At 41.8% G+C, this 23,859-nt stretch overlaps 1 protein-coding gene across 4 annotated transcripts; it reads left to right on the forward strand.

Moving 5' to 3' along the window:
* Positions 1-1,499: 1,499 nt before the first annotated feature.
* LOC109889662 (phosphate carrier protein, mitochondrial-like) lies at positions 1,500-23,805 on the forward strand. Of its 4 annotated transcripts, XM_031823191.1 has the most exons (9): positions 1,502-1,992; positions 2,259-2,422; positions 9,077-9,204; positions 9,551-9,717; positions 11,826-11,841; positions 12,711-12,892; positions 15,628-15,800; positions 22,091-22,201; positions 23,143-23,805. In XM_031823191.1, exons 2-9 carry the CDS (start codon positions 2,275-2,277, stop codon positions 23,301-23,303), a joined length of 1,086 nt encoding a protein of 361 aa, XP_031679051.1. In that variant the 5' UTR covers positions 1,502-1,992; positions 2,259-2,274; the 3' UTR covers positions 23,304-23,805. The 4 variants fall into 4 exon arrangements, with proteins under 4 accessions (XP_020336840.1, XP_031679051.1, XP_020336838.1 ...); XM_020481251.2 differs by lacking the exons at positions 9,077-9,204; positions 11,826-11,841 and adding an exon at positions 5,665-5,789 and having other exon boundaries at positions 1,500-1,992; positions 12,711-12,809; XM_020481249.2 differs by lacking the exon at positions 11,826-11,841 and having other exon boundaries at positions 12,711-12,809.
* The last annotated feature ends 54 nt before the right edge of the window (positions 23,806-23,859 follow it).

The following is a 23,859-nucleotide window of genomic DNA, read 5'->3' on the forward strand; positions in this document are numbered from 1 at the left end:
CGGGATCATCTGAGACCAGCCACCTGGACAGCTGATGAAACTGTGGGTTTGCACAACCGAAGAATGTCTGCACAAACTGTTGGAAATCGTCTCAGGGAAGCTCATCTGCGTGCTTGTCATCCTCACCAGGGTCTTGACCTGATTGCAGTTTGGCGTCGTAACCGACTTCAGTGGCCACCTTCAATCACCACTGGAACATTGGAGAAGTGTGCTCTTCACAGATTACTCGTGGTTTCAACTGCACTGGTCAGATGGCAGACTTGTGAGTGAGCGGTTTGCTGATGTCAATGTTGTAAACTGAGTGCCCCAATGTGGCAGTGGGGTTATGGTATGGGCAGACATAAGCTACGGACAACTAATACAATTGTATTTTATCGCTCACAATTTGAATGCAGAGATACCGTGATGAGATACTGAGGCCCATTGTGATGCCATTCATCCGCCGCCATCACCTCATGTTTCAGTATGATAATGCATCGCCCCATTTCGCATGGATCTGTACACGATTCCTGGAAGCTGAAAATATCCCAGTTCTTCCACAGCCTGCATACTCACCAGCCATGTCACCCATGAAGCATGTTTGGGTAGCTCTGGATTGACGTGTACGACAGCACGTTCCAGTTCCCGCCATTATCCAGCAACTACACACAGCCATTGAAGGGGAGTGGGTCAACATCCCACACGCCACAATCAACAGCCTGATCAACTCTATGCGAAGATGTGTCGTTCTGCATGAGGGAAATGGTGGTCACACCAGATACTGACAGGTTTTCTGATCCACGCCCCTACTTTTTTTAAGGTATCTGTGATCAACAGATACATATGTATTCCCAGTCATGTGAAATCCATAGATTAGGGCCTAGTGAAAATATTTAAATTGACTGATTTCCTTCTATGAACTGTAATTCAGTAAAATCTTAGAAATTGTTGCATATTGCGTTGATATTTTTGTTCAGTTTAGTTGCATTGATGGTGTGCCAGGCTACCTATACCTTGCTGTGTGATTTTGAAACTCTGGTCGAAATCAGGGAAATAAGACCTGTGCAACGTTGTACACTTTCTTTAATTCATAAAGAGCCTAACCTGAGGTATGTAGCTCAAATCATTCACAATCTATTAATATTTGAAGGCTTGAATGTCTGGCAAATATCGAATCTCAATCCAACTTTACCATGGTTATCTACCAAAGGAGCGAAATGTAACTGTGGTGGAGAGCATGAAGCATAATCTTTGGAGTGCCTGATTAGGGTGAAAGAGAATGAGGTTGCTCAAATCAGGGCAGTTGAGAGAATCTCCTATAGAGGCTATCAAAAGGGGAAAAAATAAGAGTAGCTTTGAAGGTCCGGCAACAGTAGGATCCAGAAATTCTTCATGTTAAGAAAGTGGACTTTGTATCATTTATAGCAATAAATTGAAAGCAAGTCACAAAGGATCAACATAATTGTTTCTGCAGTTGAACTCTTTCTGGGTTTATTTACTCCATGAAGCACTATTTCCTGCGTTCCCACCTTTTCAGGCACCAGAGCCTGAGCAGGGTATTTTCGTTTTTAAATTAATGAGCGGGAATGTATATGTTTTTGGAAATCTCTTTTTTGTAGTGTATGGGGATTGATGTTTAATGTCCCTTCCCCTTATGGAATTTACTTCTATTTTTGTTACCCCCTTCCAGTTGGTAGCGACACTACCTACACCTTTTGATTGTAGTTCGCCATAAACCCCAAGGAATAATGAAGCTGGCTTCATCTCCAACAATTTCTTTGTTTTAATCTACTCAATTGTTGTCTACTTTTATTTTGTTCTCTTTGTCTGTCGGCCTATACGGCAATTCAACTTTTAGCGGTGAATGTGTAGCCTACCAGATTAAATTAATCGATAAAACTCACATCTTTCTATCTCAGCTGACTATTGTCAGTCAAGTAAGTACCTTCACGACCTCTACGACTCGTGGATGGTAAAGGACGGCCGCGCCATTTTGCGACTGAAAGCCTGCTGGTGAGGAAAATGCGTAGCTAACTTCTTGCGAATTTATACTTTGCGTGTAGTAACATTTGTTTTGGTTGAAGACATTGCTGAAAACAAGAATATTGGTTTAGAGAACAAAGGGAAGCTAGCAAATGTTGGCTAACTAGTTTAGCTACGTTCCAGAGTTCGCTAGTTGGATTCCTAGACAAACGTATGCATTTAATTTCGTTTCGTTTCAGCCACTGTCATTGGTTTGTTAGCTAGCTAACCACCTTGTCTTTATTTATGCCCCACAGCCACCCGTACTGAACAATGTACCCCAACTCGCTGACACAGTTGACGCGGGCGAACCCCTTCAGCGCACCGCTGTTCACGCTACAAAAAGTCGAGGAACCGTCACAAAGCCTTGCTGCCGAACATGGACTAAGCAAACGCACGCTGGCCGCCGCTGCAGTGGCGGGTAAGCCGAGTGGTGCATGCTAGAAATGCTACGGAGCTGGGTAAGTTAGGCGTTTAACCACCTAACGTTAGCTAGAATGCTGACCCTAATTGAGTTGCAAATGTTGCCAACCACTAACGTTTGTCCAGTGTGGGATGGGTTTTTGAACGAAGGCGAAGTGAACTGTCTTATCACTCTGCTTATTAGTGATTACCTTCGTATATAGCTAAGTCATTGGTGATTGATTACACACCAATAAATGTTAGCTTATCTGAATATCTGGCAGAATAGTGCTCGAAGCCGTCTTTTGGTTTGCTTTTGGCCTCTGCGCAAACCCATTCTAGACACTACTTCGTTTTGAACAGGGGCCCTGCAGAGGAGACGGCAAGGACAACGTTTTTTTTTTAGGCCAGTAACTTTGGTTTTGCACTGAGTTTGAATAGGAAGCTAACGAAGAAAATGGCTAGTATTTCGAAGGCTCATCCACCTTTATGCTGAATTAAGCTACTTAGCTACACATGCAGTACAACCTTATATTAGGCCTACATAATGTAATATTATCTAACTAACGTTATGCCCCTGGCAAAGGTAGTCCATCACCAAGTAAATACTGCAACAGCCTACAAAAAAGTTGACTAACACATAAGGGCAAATGTCATTGTTGAAATAAGACTTGAGTTTAGGTTCTGCATTGGGTGTTATGTTATCGCCTTACCATGTGAGTTTGGAAGTCTCCCAATTACTAAAGGTCTCAAATTATGGACTTGATGTAGGCCTGTGCTTATTTTACAGCGGCTACCATATACTGACTATCAGTTAGTGATTCATGTGTGGTGTTTGTAATGAAACTTGACACACTCAAATAGATGAGGCAGATAAACTGGTTGTAAAATGGTAGCCTATTTACTATTATCAGATAAGTCTGACTTACAGTTCACATGAGTCCATGTAGTTAAACAGTATTTTAACGCAGTCGTGAAAGTGATTTTGCTCTGTATCCATGGAATTTATCCGCTTAAATAGAATGCGAGGCACCAGTGAAAGGCCCAGTACTAGAAAAAGACATGAGCTGTGTTCGAATACTCATATTTGTGATGTAAATTGAGTATATAGTATGCTTATTGGATATAGTTAGTATACCAAAAGTTCCCGGATGTCGTACTACATTCGCCAAAGTACGAAGTATGCAAACAGTGGACACATTTTGTGCTTTTAGGGCCCGTAATGAAATCCTTCACAAAAAGGGTGTGGATTCACATCGTTTTGAGATTAGAAGAAAATATGCAGCCGAAGTCCAACGAGCAGATACAAATTCATTGTTTTAACTAATTATGACAAATGTTGAGCAATGTACTAAATAAATGACTTTTACCTTACGTGTTATGTTGGCATCAATTTGTTAGCTACGCTATCCTTATAAAACAGCATATCATTACAGCAGTATGTACTGGTATGTTGGCTATGTTGGCTAGCTACCTAATGTTAGTTGGCAACTAACAATCAAACTTGCCAGTATATTAACTATATGCTATCTAACTACCCAACGTTTATTGACTTCATTATTCCCGTCATTCTTAGCTACGTGGTATAGTTGTGTTCTCAATGGACATTCGGGTGCATTCGTAAATTCTCTCTGGCTATCTACTCTGATTTCAGAACTTTCGTCTGAGTGTACCAGAGCACAGAATAACAGATGATTTACGATCGCGCAACACATGTTGAATATGGCTGTTGTCAGTAAACGTTGGCAAAAAAGCGTATTTAAATCCATTCTTTTTCAGTACAGTCGTGGCCAAAAGTTTTGAGAATGACACAAATATAAATTTTCAAATTCTGCTGCCTCAGTTTGTATGATGGCAATTTGCATATACTCCAGAATGTTATGAAGAGTAATCAGATTAATTGCAAAGTCCCTCTTTGCCATGCAAATGAACTGAATCCCCCAAAAACATTTCCACTGCATTTCAGCCCTTCCACAAAAGGACCAGCTGACATCACGTCAGTGATTCTCTCATTAACACAGGTGTGAGTGTTGATGAGGACAAGGCTGGAGATCACTGTCATGCTGATTTGAGTTTGAATAACAGACTGGAAGCTTCAAAAGGAGGGTGGTGCTTGGAATCATTGTTCTTCCACTGTCAACCATGGTTACCTGCAAGGAAACACGTGCCGTCATCATTGCTTTGCTCAAAAAGGGCTTCACAGGCAAGGATATTGCGCCTAAATCAACCATTTATCAGATCATCAAGAACTTCAAGGAGAGTGGTTCAATTTTTGTGAAGAAGGCTTCAGGGCGCCCAAGAAAGTCCAGCAAGCGCCAGGACCGTCTCCTAAATTTGATTCAGCTGCGCGATCGGGGCACCACCAGTACAGAGCTTGCTCAGGAATGGCAGCAGGCAGGTGTGAGTGCATCTGCACGCACAGTGAGGCGAAGACTTTTGGAGGATGGCCTGGTGTCAAGAAGGGCAGCGAAGAAGCCACTTCTCTCCAGGAAAAACATCAGGGACAGACTGATATTCTGCAAAAGGTACAGGGATTGGACCTGCTGAGGACTGGGGTAAAATCATTTTCTCTGATGAATCCCCTTTCCGATTGCTTGGGGCATCCGTAAAAAAGCTTGCCCGGAGAAGACAAGGTGAGCTCTACCATCGGTCCTGTGTCATGCCAACAGTAAAGCATCCTGTGACCATTCATGTGAGGTTGCTTCTCAGCCAAGGGAGTGGGCTCACTCACAATTTTGCCTAAGAACACAGCCATGAATAAAGAATGGTACCAACACATCTTCCGAGAGCAACTTTTCCCAACCATCCAGGAACAGTTTGGTGACGAACAATGCCTTTTCCAGCATGATGGAGCACCTTGCCATAAGGCAAAGGTGATAACTAAGTGGCTCGGGGAACAAAACATCGATATTTTGTGTCCATTGCCAGTATTCCATAGTAACATCTGACAAAATATCTAAAGACACTGAAGCAGCAAACTTTGTGAAAATTAATATTTGTGTCATTCTCTCAACTTTTGGCCACAACTGTATACTAAAATGAACTTATTGTATGTAGTATATACACATTAAGTATGTAGTATACATTATGTTCATATGGGAATTTGAACACAGCTATGGTCTTCACTGAGTTGAACTGAATGTTTTATAATGTCAGGTCTATGCATCAACTACCCTACAAAGAGTAGGCCTACTATTACAGTGCACACATTTTGTTCCCTCTTACATCTGTGAAAGAACCCCAATTCTTTATTTTCCTCAGAGGGAGACAGTTGTGAGTTTGGCTCCTCACATTATTTCATTATGTGTGGCATCGGTGGGATCCTGAGCTGTGGTACCACACACACAGCTTTGGTGCCCCTTGACCTCGTCAAGTGCAGGTTGCAGGTCTGTTGGCACGCCAGTGGTTGCATGGCATGGAATGGATATTGTGCTGTGGATTTCACCACAAGACGACATAACAAAATAACTGACTTTCACCAAGACTAAGATCACACAAATAACAGTTTGCAGGAATATTTTAAGTTAGAACTAATTTGCTGAAATAAATGTAACCTGTTATCATTAGGCCTATTTCATTTGCATGTTTGAGCTTGAGACTGTTTAGGTCCTTTGCTCCACTAGGAGCTATAATAAATAAGTCAAAGGGGGTCAAGTGAGCTGTGAACCAGCTTAAAACATTTAACAGGAGGGAGTGAAGTCTGAGCATTAACAGAATTGAAGGTGCCTTTTATTAATACATTGTCCTTTAATCTATGACCTCAGACTGCACTTGCCCTTTCTCTGTGCCCAATCAGCAATTTGATATTGTACCCACATCCATTCAACGGCAGTGACCTTTAGCTTAGCAACAACTGCAGACAATTTCCAGGCTAGGACAGGACATCCTCCTTATTAAAAACCAGCCTGGAGTTAAGTCTACCATACTTGCAGGGGAAGTTTTCTAAATTAATGTTGGTGTCCTGAGCCTGTATTCATAAAGTTTCTCAGAGTATGATTCCTGATCTAGGATCATGCCCCACGTCCCCCCCCTCCATGTAATCTTGTATATTATGATCTCAAAGCCATGAATGCAGGCCCTGGTGTGAGTACAAGAATAAATTGGACATATTATGTATTCGTGCCATGTTTTTGATATTACTCACCATCACCTTGCAATTAACATGAATTCGTATGTTAATACCACTCAGAAGTTTCGGGCAGAAAGAATTATCCACTGTGCCAGCATACACATTCAGGAGGACGGCCTGGAGCAGTGGTTCTCAACTGGTTTTGCCGCTGGACCCAAATTGAACGATGCTGTCTGTTGCGACCCAATATTCACATCATGAAAAATAATCGTCAAAATACAATCTGGGGAACGATTTATCATGCTATGGTGATATTAAATGTAGTAATTATATGACAAGGGAACAACATTCCCACCTCATTGTCAATAATAAACATTTGCCCATATTCTGGATGAGGAATGCTAATAAACACACTGATTTTAGATCACAAAATCAACCAAACTGGTGCTGCTAATGGCGCTCTCTCTTTATCTATCAAAAAAATAAAGGGAACACTAAAATAACACATCCTAGATCTGAATGAATGAAATATTCTTATGAAATACTTTTTTCTTTACATAGTTGAATGTGCTGACAACAAAATCACACAAATTATCAATGGAAGTCAAATTTATCAACCCATGGAGGTCTGGCTTTGGAGTCACACTCAAAATTAAAGTGGAAAACCACACTACAGGCTGATCCAACTTTGATGTAATGTCCTTAAAACAAGTCAAAATGAGCCTCAGAAGTGTGTGTGGCCTCCACGTGCCTGTATGACCTCCCTATAATGCCTGGGCATGCTCCTGATGAGGTGGCGGATGGTCTCATGAGGGATCTCCTCCCAGACCTGGACTAAAGCATCCGCCAACTCCTGGACAGTCTGTGGTGCAATATGGTGTTGATGGATGGAGCGAGACATGATGTCCCAGATGTGCTCAATTCGATTCAGGTCTGGGGAACGGGCGGGCCAGTCCATAGCATCAATGCCTTCCTCTTGCAGGAATTGCTGACACACTGCAGCCACATGAGGTCTAGCATTGTCTTGCATTAGGAGGAACCCAGGTCCAACCGCACCAGCATATGGTCTCACAAGGGGTCTGAGGATCTCATCTCGGTACCTAATGGCAGTCAGGCTACCTCTGGCGAGCACATGAAGGGCTGTGCGGCCCCCAAAGAAATGCCACCCCACACCATGACTGACCCACCGCCAAACCGGTCATGCTGGAGGATGTTGCAGGCAGCAGAACGTTCTCCACGGTGTCTCCAGACTCTGTCACATGTGCTCAGTGTGAAAGTTCCTGCTTTCATCTGTGAAGAGCACAGGGCGCCAGTGGCGAATTTGCCAATCATGGTGTTCTCTGGCAAATGCCAAACGTCCTGCACGGTGTTGGGCTGTAAGCACAACCCCCACCTGTGGACGTCGGGCCCTCATACCACCCTCATGGAGTCTGTTTCTGACCGTTTGAGCAGACACATGCACATTTGTGGCCTGCTGGAGGTCATTTTGCAGGGCTCTGGCAGTGCTCCTCCTGCTCTTCCTTGCACAAAGGCGGAGGTAGCGGTCCTGCTGCTGGGTTGTTGCCCTCCTACGGCCTCCTCCACGTCTCCTGATGTACTGGCCTGTCTCCTGGTAGCGCCTCCATGCTCTGGACACTACGCTGACAGACACAGCAAACCTTCTTGCCACAGCTCGCATTGATGTGCCATCCTGGATGAGCTGCACTACCTGAGCCACTTGTGTGGGTTGTAAGACTCCGTCTCATGCTACCACTAGAGTGAAAGCACCACCAGCATTCAAAAGTGACCAAAACATCAGCCAGGAAGCATAGGAACTGAGAAGTGGTCTGTGGTCACCACCTGCAGAACCACTCCTTTATTGGGGGTGTCTTGCTAATTGCCTATAATTTCCACCTGTTGTCTATTCCATTTGCACAACAGCATGTGAAACTTATTGTCAATCAGTGTTGCTTCCTAAGTGGACAGTTTGATTTCACAGAAGTGTGATTGACTTGGAGTTACATTGTGTTGTTTAAGTGTTCCCTTTATTTTTTTGAGCAGTGTATATTGTGATTGAAGAAAAATTGTTCAGTGATTAAGTTATTAAAGATGTAAGAGCCTGGTCTAAGGCACTGCATCTCAGTGTTAGAGGTGTCCCTACAGACCCTGGTTCGATTCCAGCATATATCACAACTGGGCGTGATTGGGAATCCCATTGGGCGGTGCACAATTGGCCCAGGGTTGTTGGGTTTTGGCCCAGGATAAGCTGTCATTCTAAATAAGAATTTGTTTTTTAACTGATTTGCCTAGATTAATAAAAATAAAAAAATTCTACACGTTCTACCCGGTTTAAGTTGTTCAAGTTCAGACTGGAGTACATCTTATTTTTATTTTTTTATTTTACTCATTTAGACACCAGCGCATTCAAATCCTCATTTTGACCCACCAGTTCAGAATCGCTGGCCTAGAAAACATACTTGACCAAACGGTCTTTCATCTGTTTGCCAAGCCTTGGCAGGATTGTTAACGTTGTGGTGTGAGAAATTCCAATTCCTAGCATGGTTCCCTTTGTTATCTAAGTGCATGGTGTGTTGTCTGTTTTGTATTGTGTTCTGTCTGCTCTAGATTCTGATATTAGCTACGAGTTTGGCTCTATGAAATACTATGCCTTGTGCGGCTTCGGTGGCATCCTCAGCTGTGGGATTACACACACGGCAGTCGTACCCCTCGACCTGGTCAAGTGCCGTCTGCAGGTCTGTATCTCAGCTAATGTCTCTCTGAGCTGTAATGAGTGTACTGGACTGGAATAATGTATACATTGCGAAGTTGGGGTTAATTCCATTTCTATTTGGAAAGTAAAACTGAAATTCCATTGTAGATTTAACTTTTCAATTTACTTCCTGAATTGTAATGTAATTTGCCCCAACCCTTGTAAAGTGATAAAACATTGAGTGGTATGGCTGGCCCTGTAGTGTTGTGTATTTCTGTAGTATTTAGTGCATTTTCTTTACAAGGACCTCCCAAGTATTATTTCCCCCCTCAAAACCACTACTACTAGTTCACAACCATTAACCATTCTGTTTTTAATGTGTTGTCTAGGTGGACCCAGACAAGTACAAGAGCATCTTCAAGGGCTTCTCGATCACCATAAAGGAGGATGGCATGCGGGGGCTGGCTAAGGGCTGGGCTCCTACTTTCATCGGCTACTCCATGCAGGGTCTCTGCAAGTTTGGCTTCTATGAGGTGTTCAAGACTTTATCGGAGAGGTAAGTCGTTACTAAGTAATTGATGACGATGAAAATAATGTTAATGGTTTATTTTGTTTAATTTGCACTATGGTGTAGCCACAGAAAAAAACACCTGTTCGAACTTCTCATGGGGTTAGATTCAGGATGCTTGTCCGGGGCCACACAAAAATATGTTGCGGGTATTCGCAGACCGTATTTGTGAAACACTGCTTTACACTATATAAGAACAAATTGGATGGTGTTAAGATATAGATTGGAGGGGTTGAGTGGAGCTGAAGGGTGGGACTAAAAACAAGGTGACTAATGTAAAATATGCTGTCTGTTTCAGAACTTTTGTGAAACAGCACAGTTAGAAATATATGGCAAATAGAAGATAACAATAACTGTTGTAAAATACATTGTCTGTAAAATGTAGTATGTGTATATAGTATGTACATTGCATTCGGAAAGTATTCAGACCCCTTCCCCTTATCCAAATTTTGTTGCATTACAGCCTTATTCTAAAATGGATTCAATAATTTTTTTTCATTGTCAGTCTACACATAATACACCATAATGACCAAGTGAAAACAGGTTTTTAGAATTTTTGCAAATGTATAAAAAAAAAAAACATAGTTCTCAGACCCTTTGCTATGAGACTTGAAATTGAGCTCGGGTACATCCTGTTTCCATTGATCATCCTTGATGTTTCTACAACTTGATTGGAGTCCACCTGTGGTAAATCTCAATTGATTGGACATTCTTTGGAAAGGCACACACCTGTCTATAATAAGGTCCCACAGTTGACTGTGCATGTCAGAGCCTAAACCAAGCCATGAGGTCGAAGGAATTGTCTGGAGAGCTCCGAGACAGGATTGTGTTGAGGCACAGATCTGGGGAAGGTTACCAAAAAATGTCTGCAGCATTGAAGTTAAGGTCCCCAAGAACACGGTGGCCTCCATCATTCTTAAATGGACGAAGTTTGGAACTACCAAAACTCTTCCTTGAGCTGTCTAAAAAAAGCAGATGGTTACTTTGACAGAGCTCCAGAGTTTCTCTGTGGAGATGGGAGAACTTTGCCAGAAGGTACCTAAACGACTCTCAGACCATTAAAAACAGGATTCTCTTGTCTGATAAAACCAAGATTGAATGCCAAGTGTCACTTCTGGAGGAAACCTGGCACCATCTCTAGAGTGAAGCGTGGTGGCAGCATCGTGCTGTGGGGATTTTTTTCAGCCGCAGGAATGTAATTACTTTTAGAATATGGCTGTAACGTAATAAAATGTGGAAAAGGTCAAGGGGTCTGAATACTTTCCGAATGCAGTGTAGAAGCTGGCTGTAGAAGCCTATGTGTGTTAGTTCATTCCAATTAGGGGAAGGGTTGGGGACAAATAATAAAGGAAAATACATTTTACAAATATTTTATTTTATTAACCTCTAGCGACGAGCAATCCCGTATCCGGGAGTGTAATCAGCCTCAAGTGCATTACCATAAAGCAACTTTTCCTATTCATGAAAATCGCAAATGAAATGAAATAAATATATTCAAACACAAGCTTAGCCTTTTGTTAACAACACTGTCATCTCATATTTTCAAAATATGCGTTACAGCCAACGCTAGACAAGCATTTGTGTAAGTTTATCATGGCATAATGCTATGCTAGCTCTGCTGGCAGCAGGCAACATTTTCACGAAAATAAGAAAAGCAACCAAATTAAATAATTTACCTTTGAAGAACTTCAGATGCTTTCACTCAGGAGACTCCCAGTTAGATAGCAAATGTTCCCTTTTTCCCAAAATATTATTTTTGTAGGCGAAATAGCTCCCGTTTGTTCATCATGCTTGGCTGTGAAATCGACCGGAAAATGCTACCATTACAAGGCCGAACTTCTTTCAAAATTAACTCCATAATATCGACAGAAACACGGCAAACGTTGTTTAGGATCCATCCTCAAGGTGTTTTTAACATGTATTTGATAATATATCTGTCGAGGCAGTTGGTTTCTCATAAGAAACGATTGGAAAAATGGCTACCTCAGTATTTTACGCAAGTTTTCTCTGGGAGACACCATGCGCCACTCGCCCTATATGGTCTCTTACAGCCATTCTCCAATGGAAATGCCTAAAAAGACGTCACAATGCTGTAGACACCTTGGGGAAAACGTGTAAAACGTAAGCTGGCTCCTTCACAGCCATATAAGGAGTGTGGCACTTCCCGATTGGATTTTTATCTGGGTTTCGCCTGTAACATCAGTTCTGTGGCACTCTCAGACAATATCTTTGCAGTTTTGGAAACGTCAGTGTTTTCTTTCCAAAGCTGTCAATTATATGCATAGTTGAGCATCTTTTCGTGACAAAATATCTTGTTTAAAACGGGAACATTTTTCATCCAAAAATTAAGAGCGCCCCCTATATCCAACTAGTTAAACAGTATGGGGGATTGGAAACGATGCAGACAATTACATTTTAGCTTCTATATTAAATCTGATCTGCCCCGTAATTGTTTTTATAATAACTGCTCTGCACTACCAATGTGTAGTACCCACTTGGGTGATGCCCTGACATCTGCTGGCACCAGAAATCCCACCACACATCTGTAATTGTCAGAGTTGTAGTTCTCATCACTACGGGCCTCTGCTATCTCCGCAATCCTCTCGCTGCACTTCTCAGCCTCACGCCGTTGAAGTCAATGTTACCATTCGAACCAAAACACTTCCCAGTTCCAGCTAATTCATTAATACTGAAATAAGGTTGTCATCAGTGGCACAGAAAGGCTCCATCTCAATGAGTTGTTTACTGTGATTCATCGCATCCTATCTCCTTGACACCAACTGTATCAGACCTTTTAATAATATGCTTTGAAAAGGAGGCGGGGTGAGAGAATGCAAGGCAATCAAGTAAAGATGAATTGAGAAAGAGCTGAATAATAGTTATTCATCTCTTCCCATTTTGACAACTCATTATGATTTACATTGTGTCTAGGGATATACACTTTGTCTTCAACTCCTAACCTCCCAGTCTGCCTTCCCCAGGAAAACACCTATCTGTGGAGGACCTCCCTCTACCTGGCTGCGTCTGCCAGTGCTGAGTTCTTTGCTGACATCGCCCTGGCCCCTATGGAGGCGTGTAAAGTACGTATCCAGACCTGCCCCGGCTACGCCAGCAACCTCAGACAGTGTGCCCCCAAGATGTTCGCAGAGGAGGGCATCTGGGCGTGAGTATCCCAACTAAATCACTACCTTCTGCTTAGCCGTAACCCTTAGATGTTGGTCTGGATTTGTATAATCAGTGAAGTACTATACTGAACAAAAATATAACTGCAACATGCAACAATTTTCTAAGATATTACTGAGTTACAGTTCATATAAGGAAATCGGTCTGATTAAATAAATTACGGCCTAATCTATGGATTTCACATGACTGGGTAGGGGCTGAAACATAGGCCCACCCACTTAGGAGCGAGGCCCAGCCAACCAGAATGGGTTTTCCACCACAAAGGGGCATTATTATTACAGACCGAAACACTCAGTTTCATCAGCTATCCGGGTGACTGGTCTCAGATGATCCCTGCAGGTGAAGAAGCCGGATCTAGAGAACCTGGGCTGGTGTGGTTACATATGGTCTGCGGTTGTAAGGCCAATTGGACGTACTAAAAAATTCTCTAAAACGACGTTGGAGGCTGCTGAAGGTAGAGGAATGAACATTTAATTATCTGGCAACAGCTCTGGTGGACATTCCTGTAGTCATCAGGCCAATTGTAAACTCCCTCAACTTGACACATCTGTGGCATTGTTGTGACAGAACTACAGTTTGATTTGTGGCCTTTTACTGTCCCCAGCACAAGGTGCACCTAGAGCTGTTACAGTGACCGTATTACCATCGGTCATGATGGCAGTCAAATTCAATGTTATCGTTTTTAGTCACAGTAATTATGCTTCTCCAAGCTCTGATGCTGCTGATGGTCATAAGTAGCCTACCAAACTTGCTAACTGCCTAGCACACCGCACTTTGTCTCTCTAATTACTCTGACATCAATGCCAATGTAATCGAAAATCAAATTAAACACTTCAAATGAGCTCATGTTGCGCAACATTTATATAGCCCTCTGTTAAAAAGAGGATCCCATCAGCTTTCTATAGGCTAGACCTGCTATATTTACAGTGCCTTGCGAAAGTATTCGGCCCCCTTGAACTTTGCGACCTTTTGCCACATTTCAGGCTTCAAACATAAAGATATAAAACTGTATTTTTTTGTGAAGAATCAACAACAAGTGGGACACAATCATGAAGTGGAACGACATTTATTGGATATTTCAAACTTTTTTAACAAATCAAAAACTGAAAAATTGGGCGTGCAAAATTATTCAGCCCCCTTAAGTTAATACTTTGTAGCGCCACCTTTTGCTGTGATTACAGCTGTAAGTCGCTTGGGGTATGTCTCTATCAGTTTTGCACATCGAGAGAAATTTTTTCCCATTCCTCCTTGCAAAACAGCTCGAGCTCAGTGAGGTTGGATGGAGAGCATTTGTGAACAGCAGTTTTCAGTTCTTTCCACAGATTCTCGATTGGATTCAGGTCTGGACTTTGACTTGGCCATTCTAACACCTGGATATGTTTATTTTTGAACCATTCCATTGTAGATTTTGCTTTATGTTTTGGATCATTGTCTTGTTGGAAGACAAATCTCCATCCCAGTCTCAGGTCTTTTGCAGACTCCATCAGGTTTTCTTCCAGAATGGTCCTGTATTTGGCTACATCCATCTTCCCATCACTTTTAAACATCTTCCCTGTCCCTGCTGAAGAAAAGCAGGCCCAAACCATGATGCTGCCACCACCACCATGTTTGACATGGTTCAGGGTGATGAGCTGTGTTGCTTTTACGCCAAACATAACGTTTTGCATTGTTGCCAAAAAGTTCAATTTTGGTTTCATCTGACCAGAGCACCTTCTTCCACATGTTTGGTGTGTCTCCCAGGTGGCTTGTGGCAAACTTTAAACAACACTTTTTATGGATATCTTTAAGAAATGGCTTTCTTCTTGCCACTCTTCCATAAAGGCCAGATTTGTGCCGTTAACCCACCGTTCCTAGGCCGTCATTGAAAATAAGAATTTGTTCTTAACGGACTTGCCTAGTTAAATAAAGGTTAAAAAAAATACTGTTCAATTCAACTTCAGTCAAAACCATTTTCAGCACTTTTATCATTTCTGCATTTCTTGCACTCAATTTCAGTGGTGAAAAGTAACCAATTGTCATGCTTGAGTAAAAGTAAAGATGAGTTAAAAGAAAATGATTCAAGTAAAAGTGAGTCACCCGGTAAAATACTACTTGAGTAAAAGTCTTAAGTATTTGGTTTTAAATATACATAAGTATATCAAAAGTAAGTGTAATTGATCAAATGTACTTAAGTATCAAAAGTATAAATCATTTCAAATTCCTTATAAAAAGCAAAACATATGGCATCAAGTTCCTTTTTTTTTTATGATTATTTACGGCTAGCGAGGAGCACACTCCAACACTCAGACACAATTTACAAACAAAGCATTTGTGTTTAGTGAGTCCTCCAGATCAGAGGCAGTAGATGACCAGTGATGTTCTCTTGACAAGTGTGTGAATTGGACCATTTTCCTGTCCTACTAAGCATTCAAAATATAACGAGTACTTTTAGGTGTCAGGGAAAAGGGTCAAATTCACGTAAAAAGTACAGTATTTTCTTTAGGAATATAGTAAAGTGAAAGTTGTCAAATAGTAAAGTACAGATACCAAAAAAAATTACTTTAGTACTTTACACCACTGCTCAATTGAGGTCATTTCCACACTGCCACGATATGGGCAAATAATCTAGGATTTATTTTTAATATAGTTCCAAATTAGGCTTAGTCCTGGTGTGGGAAATGTCAATAAAACCAACAAGTCACTCATTTGCTCCACCTCTTCCTCTGTCCCCTCTAGTTTCTACAAGGGTGTGGTACCTCTGTGGATGAGGCAGATCCCCTACACCATGATGAAGTTTGCCTGCTTCGAGAGGACCGTAGAGCTGCTGTACAAACATGTGGTCCCAAAGCCCCGTGCTGAATGCTCCAAGTCTGAACAGCTGGTTGTCACCTTCGTGGCAGGATATATCGGTGAGTCCACAATGCTGGATAGAAGTTTATTGAAACTGGTAGATGAATAGGTATGTTAACAGATTTACAACCATATAGGTCAGGGATGGGCAGCAACTTTGGTGGGGGCCACAAAAATCTCAACATGAGGAGCCGTACTGGCTTGTGTCTGCTTACCCATATCCATATCCATACCTAGACATGCAGTTAGAGCCTGACCTAGCCTTTTGGGGCCCTAAGCAAAATGTTGGGAGGGGCCAACCAAGTCACAAACTCTGATACCTCCTGCCCCTTAACCTGTTTCTTCCTGTTTCCTAAGTTTTTTTATTTTGTTCATTGGGGTGGCCTAGAGGTTAGAGCTTTGGGCCAGTAACTGAAATGTTGCTGGATCGAATCCCTGCGCTGACAAGGTAAAAATCAGTCGTTCTGCCCCTGAACAAGGCAGTTAACCCACTGTTCCCCAGTAGGCTGTCATTGTAAATAAGAATTTGTTCTTAACTGACTTGCCTAGTTAAATAAAGTTTTTGCGATCCTGCTTCTCCTGGGTCTGTGAAAGGTTCAACGGATTATGTGAGGGGTGGGAATGGGCGGATTTCTCCATCCCCTTCTCCAGCTGTTGTATTGGGTAGTTCAACTGTAAGAAACGTCTCAGTCCCTGGAGCAAAAATGTTCTGCTATCCACGAGTACAGGACATCAATAAGCTGTTCTCAAACATTTTAAACCTGCATCAGGAAATTTTGGCTATCATAGTTCATGTGGGATTCAATTACACTATGAAGGGCAGCTCATAACAGCTGAAGATGGATTTTAATGAACTGATTGAGTCTCTGCTTGACCCCAACAAATGCCCCATAATAACTGGCCCTGTGCCCTTCCCTAAATTGTGGGATTGAACATTTCAGCAGATTTTTAGCCCTCCATAACTGGCTATGAGACTTGCAGCTCTGTGGGGGTAACATTTATTGACAATTTTGATACCTTCTTGAAACACTCGTTTTATAAGGAGGATGGAATTCACAAGTTATTTGGGTTCCTGGATCCTTTCACAGCCTTATAAGGTTGCAATGAGACAATGACTTATCAATGACCCCAGCTCAGTTAATCCCTACCATTGTGTCACTGAGTTGTCATTATACTTCAGCAAATGTACATTATCCCAGGGGTGTTGGAAGACCCAATGTAAGTAACCTAATTTATGTCCCTCTAACTGCCCTGAATGCCTCTACAGATCCTACAGCTATTGTATGCAGTAATCATGTGCCTATGAACCAGAGTTATGCTGTTAGCACTGAGGTGGTGTGCCATTAGTAGGAAGTCCACTGTGTGCAGCTCACCCTGCACTAACATAAATAACATGAGCATGTCTACTTCTGTTAAGCTTCCCAGTAAAGCAACAAAAACAATCAAGCATCCCAGGAAAGTGCTAAAAATAGCCCACGTTAACATATGTAGCTCATGAAATCAATAATTTGCTAGTAACAGATGACTTTCATTCTGACAATCTCTGAAACTCAGACAATGCCTTTTGATACAGTGGTAGCAATAAATGTTTTAATCGTCTACAGAAAACAAATGCCAAAGGTGGAGGGGTTGCCATTTTATATTAAGAATGACATTCCTGTAAAGCTTAGAAGATCATGTTAAATACTGTTGGAGTAATATGGCTACAGTTTCATCTACCTCACCTAAAGCCCATTCTGGTGGGAAACTGCTGTTGACCAACAAGTGCTAACAGGCAGTATCTGGATAATTGGTAAAATGCTTGATAGTGAATGTGATCAACAGAGGTATATTTTATGGGTGTTTTTCAACATTGACTGGCTTTCATCAAGCTGCCCACTCAAGAAAAAGCTTCAAACTGTAACTGGTGCCTGTGACCTGGTTCACGTTATCAGTCAACCTACCAGGGTAATTTAAAAACAGCACAGGAATGAAATCATCAACATGTATTGATCACATCTTTACTAATGCTGCAGAAATTTGCTTTAAAGCAGTGTCCAAATCGATTGAATGTATTGATCACAATCTAGGAAAACCAAAGTTCCAATGGCTTGGCCTAATATAGTGTGAGGTTGTACAATAAATGTTGTAGTGATTCCTATGTTATTGATGTAAAGAATATTTGTCGATGTGTAATGTTGTCAGTTAGGTTAATGATTTTTTGATGAGTAGCAAATTTATGCATGACATGCCAGCAACAAACGCTGCCACTACACATCCAAGTATAACTGATCAAATTATGAAAGTTGAGCATTGTCATTTTGAATTCTGTAAAGTGTGTGTGTGGAAGGAGTGAAAATTGTCTATCAACAATGACAAGCCACCAAGGTCTGACAACTTGGATGGAAAATTACTGAGGATAATAGCATGCCTGGAGGGAAGCCAAAGTAATTCCGCTACCGAAGAATAGTAAAGCCCTCTAATTTTAAATTTTTTTTTTTTTTTTTTACTGGCTCAAATAGCCAACCAATCAGCCTGTTATCAACCCTTAGTAAAAATTGTTTGACCAGATACCATGCTATTTTACTGTAAACAAATTGACAACAGACTTTCAGCATGTTTATTAGGAACGACCTTTAACAAGCACAGCACTTATACAAATTACTGATTGGCTGAGAGATTGATGATAAAAGATTGTGGGAGCTGTTTTGTTTGACTTCAGTGTGGCTTTTGACATTATCGATCATAGTCTGCTGATGGAAGAACTTGTGTCATGGCTTTACACCCCCTGCTATATTGTGGATAAAGAGTTACCTGTCAGAAGGTGTTCTTTAATGGCAGCCTCGCCAACAAAATCCAGGCAGAATCAGGAATTCCCCAAGGCAGCTGTCTAGGCCCACTTTTTAAAATCTTTACTACTGACATGCCACAGGCTTTGAGTAAAGCCAGTGTGTCTATGTATGCGGATGACTATACACGTCAGCTACTACGAATGAATTCACTGCAACACTAAGAGCTGCAGTAGGTTTCACAATGGGTGGCAAGGAATAAGTTCTTCCTAAATATTTCAAAAACTAAAAGCATTGTATTTGGGACAATTTCACCTTTATTTAACCAGGTAGGCTAGTTGAGAACAAGTTCTCATTTGCAACTGCGACCTGGCCAAGATAAAGCATAGCAGTGTGAGCATACAACAAAGAGTTACACATGGAGTAAACAATTAACAAGTCAATAACACAGTAGAAAACAAAGGGGGGGTCTATATACAATGTGTGCAAAAGGCATGAGGAGGTAGGCAAATAATTACAATTTTGCAGATTAACACTGGAGTGATAAATGATCAGATGGTCATGTACAGGTAGAGATATTGGTGTGCAGAAGAGCAGAAAAGTAAATAAATAAAAACAGTATGGGGATGAGGTAGGTGAAAAGGGTGGGCTATTTACCAATAGACTATGTACAGCTGCAGCGATCGGTTAGCTGCTCAGATAGCTGATGTTTGAAGTTGGTGAGGGAGATAAAAGTCTCCAACTTCAGCGATTTTTGCAATTCGTTCCAGTCACAGGCAGCAGAGTACCGGAACGAAAGGCGGCCAAATGAGGTGTTGGCTTTAGGGATGATCAGTGAGATACACCTGCTGGAGCGCGTGCTGCGGATGGGTGTTGCCATCGTGACCAGTGAGCTGAGATTCACTAAACCCTAAATCTTGTAATAAATCAGGTGGAAATTGAGCATGGTTGAGGTGACTGAACTGCTTGGAGTAACCCTAGATTGTAAACTGTCATGGTCAAAACATGTTGATATAACAGTAGCTAAGATCCGGAGAAGTCTGTCCATGTTAAAGCGCTGCTCTGCCTTTTTAACAACACTATCAACAAGGCAGGTCCTACAGGCTCTAGTTTTGTCGCACCTGGACTACTGTTCAGTCGTGTGGTCAGCTGCCAGAGAGTCCTCGGAAAATTACAATTGGTCGGAACAGGGCAGCACGGCTAATCCTTAAATCTACACGGAGAGCTAACATTAATAACATGCATGTACATCTCTCATGGCTTAAAGTGGAGAGGAGATTGACTTCCTCAATACAGTTTGTAAGTATCGACATGCTGACTGCACCGAGGTGTCTGTCTAAACTACTTACACACAGCTCGGACACCCATGCATACCCCACAAAACATGCCACCAAAGGTCTTCACAATCGTCAAGAACAGACAGAGGCACACAGTACTACATGGAACTCTATTCCACATCAGGTAACTGATGCAAGCAGTAGAATTAGTTATAAAAATACACCTTATGGAACAGTGGAAACTGAAGACACACACACACACACACAAGACTCTACACATGATACGGTATTGTAAATATATGATAGTGGAGTAGTGGCCTGAGGGATCACACTAAATGTATTGGGTAAAGTATTGTTATGTAATGTCATATTTAAAAAAAAAATGTATTTAACTGCCTTAATGTTGTTGTACCCCAGGAAGAGTAACAGCAGCTAATGGGGATCCTTAATAAATACAAGTACCTTGTGAGCAAAATGTTTTAGCGGCCCCCCCTCTTGAGTGAAAAAAATATATGTTTTAAGCGTTAAGTTCATGCAATTCTACACATTTTTGCCATGGAGCAGAGACATTTCCAGTTTTACAGTGCGTTCAGAAAGTTTTCAGACCCTTGACTTTTTCCACATTTTAAGTTAGCCTTATTATAAAATTGATTTAAATAGTTTTCCTCATCATTCTACACACAATACCCCATAACAATAGACATTTTGCCAATTTATTAATCTGCCTTATTTACATACGTTTTCAGACCCTTTACTCAGTACTTTATTGAAGCACATTTGGCAGAGATTACAGCCTTGAGTCTTGGGTATGATGCTACAAGCTTGGCATACCTGTATTTGGGGAGTTTCTCACATTCTTGCAGATCCTCTCAAGCTCTGTCAGGTTGGATGGGGAACGTTGCTCCACTCAGGCTCCCGAGTGGCGCAGTGGTCTAGGACACTGCATCTCAGTGCAAGGGGTGTCACTGCAGTACCTGGTTCGAATCCAGGCTGTATCACATCCGGCTGTGATTGGGAGTCCCATAGTGTGGCGCACAATTGGCCCAGCATCGTTCAGGTTTTGCCTGGGTAGGCATAATTGTAAATAAGAATTTGTTCTTTACTAACTTGCCTACATAAATAAAGGTCACTTTTTTAAATAAAATAATTCCGGTCTCTCCAGTGATTTGGGTTCAAGTCTGTGTTTTGTCTGGGGAACTCAAGGACATTCAGACACTTGTCTCTGAAGCCAGTAGGTTCTCACTTGTCTCGAAGCCATCAGGTTCTCATCAAGGATCTCTGTTTGGGCCCCTTGATCCTGACTAGTCTCCTAGTCTCTGCTGCTGAATAACATCCCCACAGCATGATGCTACCACCACAATGCTTTTAATGAGACCAGAGAATCTTGTTTCTCATGGTCTGAGAGTCCTTCAGATGCCCTTTGGCAAACTCCAAGCAGGCTGTCGTGTTTTTCACTGAGTGGCTTCTGTCTGGCCACTCTACCATAAAGGCCTGATTTGGTGGAGTGCTTCAGAGATGGAGCTCTGTTAGATTGACCATCGGGTTCTTGGTCACCTCCCTGATCAAGGCCCTTCTCCCTCGATTGCTCAGTTTGGCCGGGCCTTGGTGGTTCCAAACTGCTTCCATTTTTAAGAATGGAGGCCACTGTTCTTTGGGACCTTCATTGCTGCATACCTTTTTTAGTACCCTTCCCCAGATCTGTGCCTCGACACAATCCTGTGTCGGAGCTGTACGGATAATTCCTCCGACCTCATGGCTTGGTTTTTGTTCTGACATGCACTGTCAACTGAAAACTTTTTATATAGATTGGTGTGTGTGTGTGTGTGTGTGCCTTTCCAAATCATGTCCAATCAATTGAATTTACCACAGGTGGACTCCAATGAAGTTGTAGAAACATCTCAAGGATGTAAACAGGATGAAAACCTGAGCTCAATTTTGAGTCTCATACTAAAGGGTCTGAATATTTCTGTTGTGTTTTTAATACATTTGCACACAAATAACCTGTTTTCGCTTCGTCGTTATGGGGTGTGTAGATTGATGTTCTATTTAATCAATTGTAGAATGAGGCTGTAACTTAACAAAATATGGAAGAAGTCAATGGGTCTGAATATTTTCCCGAATGCACTGTAGGTGGATGAACTGCATTTAAAATCATAGAAAAAATTGTCATAAAAATAATCAGGTCACGTTAAATCTGTTAGCAGGCCATATTTGGCTGTATGTTTGAGACTGCTGCCCTAGTCAAAATCAAGATTTCCTATGTTGTCTTGATCACATCCCTGGTGTTTGTTCTCTCCCCTTCAGCTGGTGTGTTCTGTGCCATTGTGTCTCACCCTGCTGACTCTGTGGTGTCTGTACTGAACAAGGAGAGTGGCAGCAGTGCCATCGGAGTACTCAAGAAACTCGGACCCAAAGGTGAGTACTGGATTCTTTCCAGAAGTTCTACAGACAAAGGCGGGCTATCCTATTGCCCATTCTAACTGTTTTTAGAATGGCAATTCTCAGCTGGTGGGTTGCGACCCAAATGGAGGTTTTGAATGGGTGTCTGATTTTAAATAAACATTTTAAAATGCCCATTGAATTTAAACAACTAAAACCAGGTAGAACGTTTTTAGAAATTATAATGAACCTAGAATTTTTGAATAATTAAATCCCTGAGCAATTTTACTTCAATCCCAGTATTTTTAATATGGAACTATTAGTGCTGTTTAGTTGGTTTTGTGGTCTCAAACTAGTAAGCTTATTAACATTCTTAATCAATAATATGGGCAAAATTGAATTATTGACAATGAAAAAGGTGGGAATGTTGTTCCTTTGTCATATTATTGTCACATTTACTATCATGGCATAACACAATCTGGATGTATTTATTTTTATGGCCTTTTTTCGCAACGCAAATATTGGTTTGCGACTGAGACAACCTGGTTGAATTTGGGTCCTGAGGCACAACCAGTTAAGAACCACTGGTTTAGAATGTAGATTGATTGTGTTAACGTCACAGTAAAAACACTGCGGTTTCCAACACACTCCTTAGATCTCTTTCTGAGGGCTGATTGCAGCTCCAGCCCAGGTGCCCCAGGCAGCTTTCTGGCTGGACAGTTGCTTGAGTCAATGGCCTGTGCAAACAGTCTACCTGCTCCCCAGCCCATTACCTGCACTGGCAGCCTCGCTCGAATACTACCAGTGCATACTTGCAGTACCTATTACCACCTGTCTCAGAGTAACCATCATTAGTTGTTGACCTTTGATATTTTTAAATGGTGTAATGGGATATTCAAATATCAATTTGATCAGAGTTTAAACAGTTTGCCTTTTTCTCTTGCTCGTTCTTCCCTCTGTTCGTCCTTCCTTCTCAGGTGTGTGGAAGGGTCTGGTGGCCCGTATCATCATGATCGGTACCCTGACCGCCCTGCAGTGGTTCATCTACGACTCTGTGAAGGTCTACTTCCGCCTGCCCCGTCCCCCTCCCCCAGAGATGCCCGAGTCCCTTAAGAAGAAGCTTGGCCTCACCGAGTAACGAAACAAATATCGGCTTTATCAACAAATAGCAATTCAAAATGGCGTCCTTATCAACAGCCATATAAGATGTAAGACAGCGGCCTTATCAAACACATCCTTCAGTTAACAACCGCCTAGCACACCGCTCTCTACCTGCTATAGTTATAGCTGTCCTGCCTGTAGCCCACCTACCCTGGGCTGGGCTACTGATCAGCAGGATTGGGGTTGATTCAATTTTTTATTACGTGTCAGTTCTAGACGTAAACTTTAATTTTAAATGTTCTTAATTGAATGCAGGGTAATTGGAATTTCAGTTTACTTCCTGAATTGATTGAATAGAAATGTAATTGTCCCCAGCCCAACTGGTCATTGGTAATGACTCATTAGGCATACTAAAAGATAAGAGGGAAGATGGTTCCCCCCTGTGGGGGTATAGAGGAAAGACTACGACATGAACGCAATCAGGTTTTAACACCCCACCATAGTTTGTCAATGTTCTAATAAATGTGGAAACAACAGTGTTTTGTCTTGTTTTTCAAGGATTGTGGCTGATAAGGAAGGTAATGTTTTGATTC

The sequence above is a fragment of the Oncorhynchus kisutch genome, linkage group LG4 (genome assembly GCF_002021735.2).
Source record: "Oncorhynchus kisutch isolate 150728-3 linkage group LG4, Okis_V2, whole genome shotgun sequence".
NCBI lineage: Eukaryota > Metazoa > Chordata > Actinopteri > Salmoniformes > Salmonidae > Oncorhynchus > Oncorhynchus kisutch.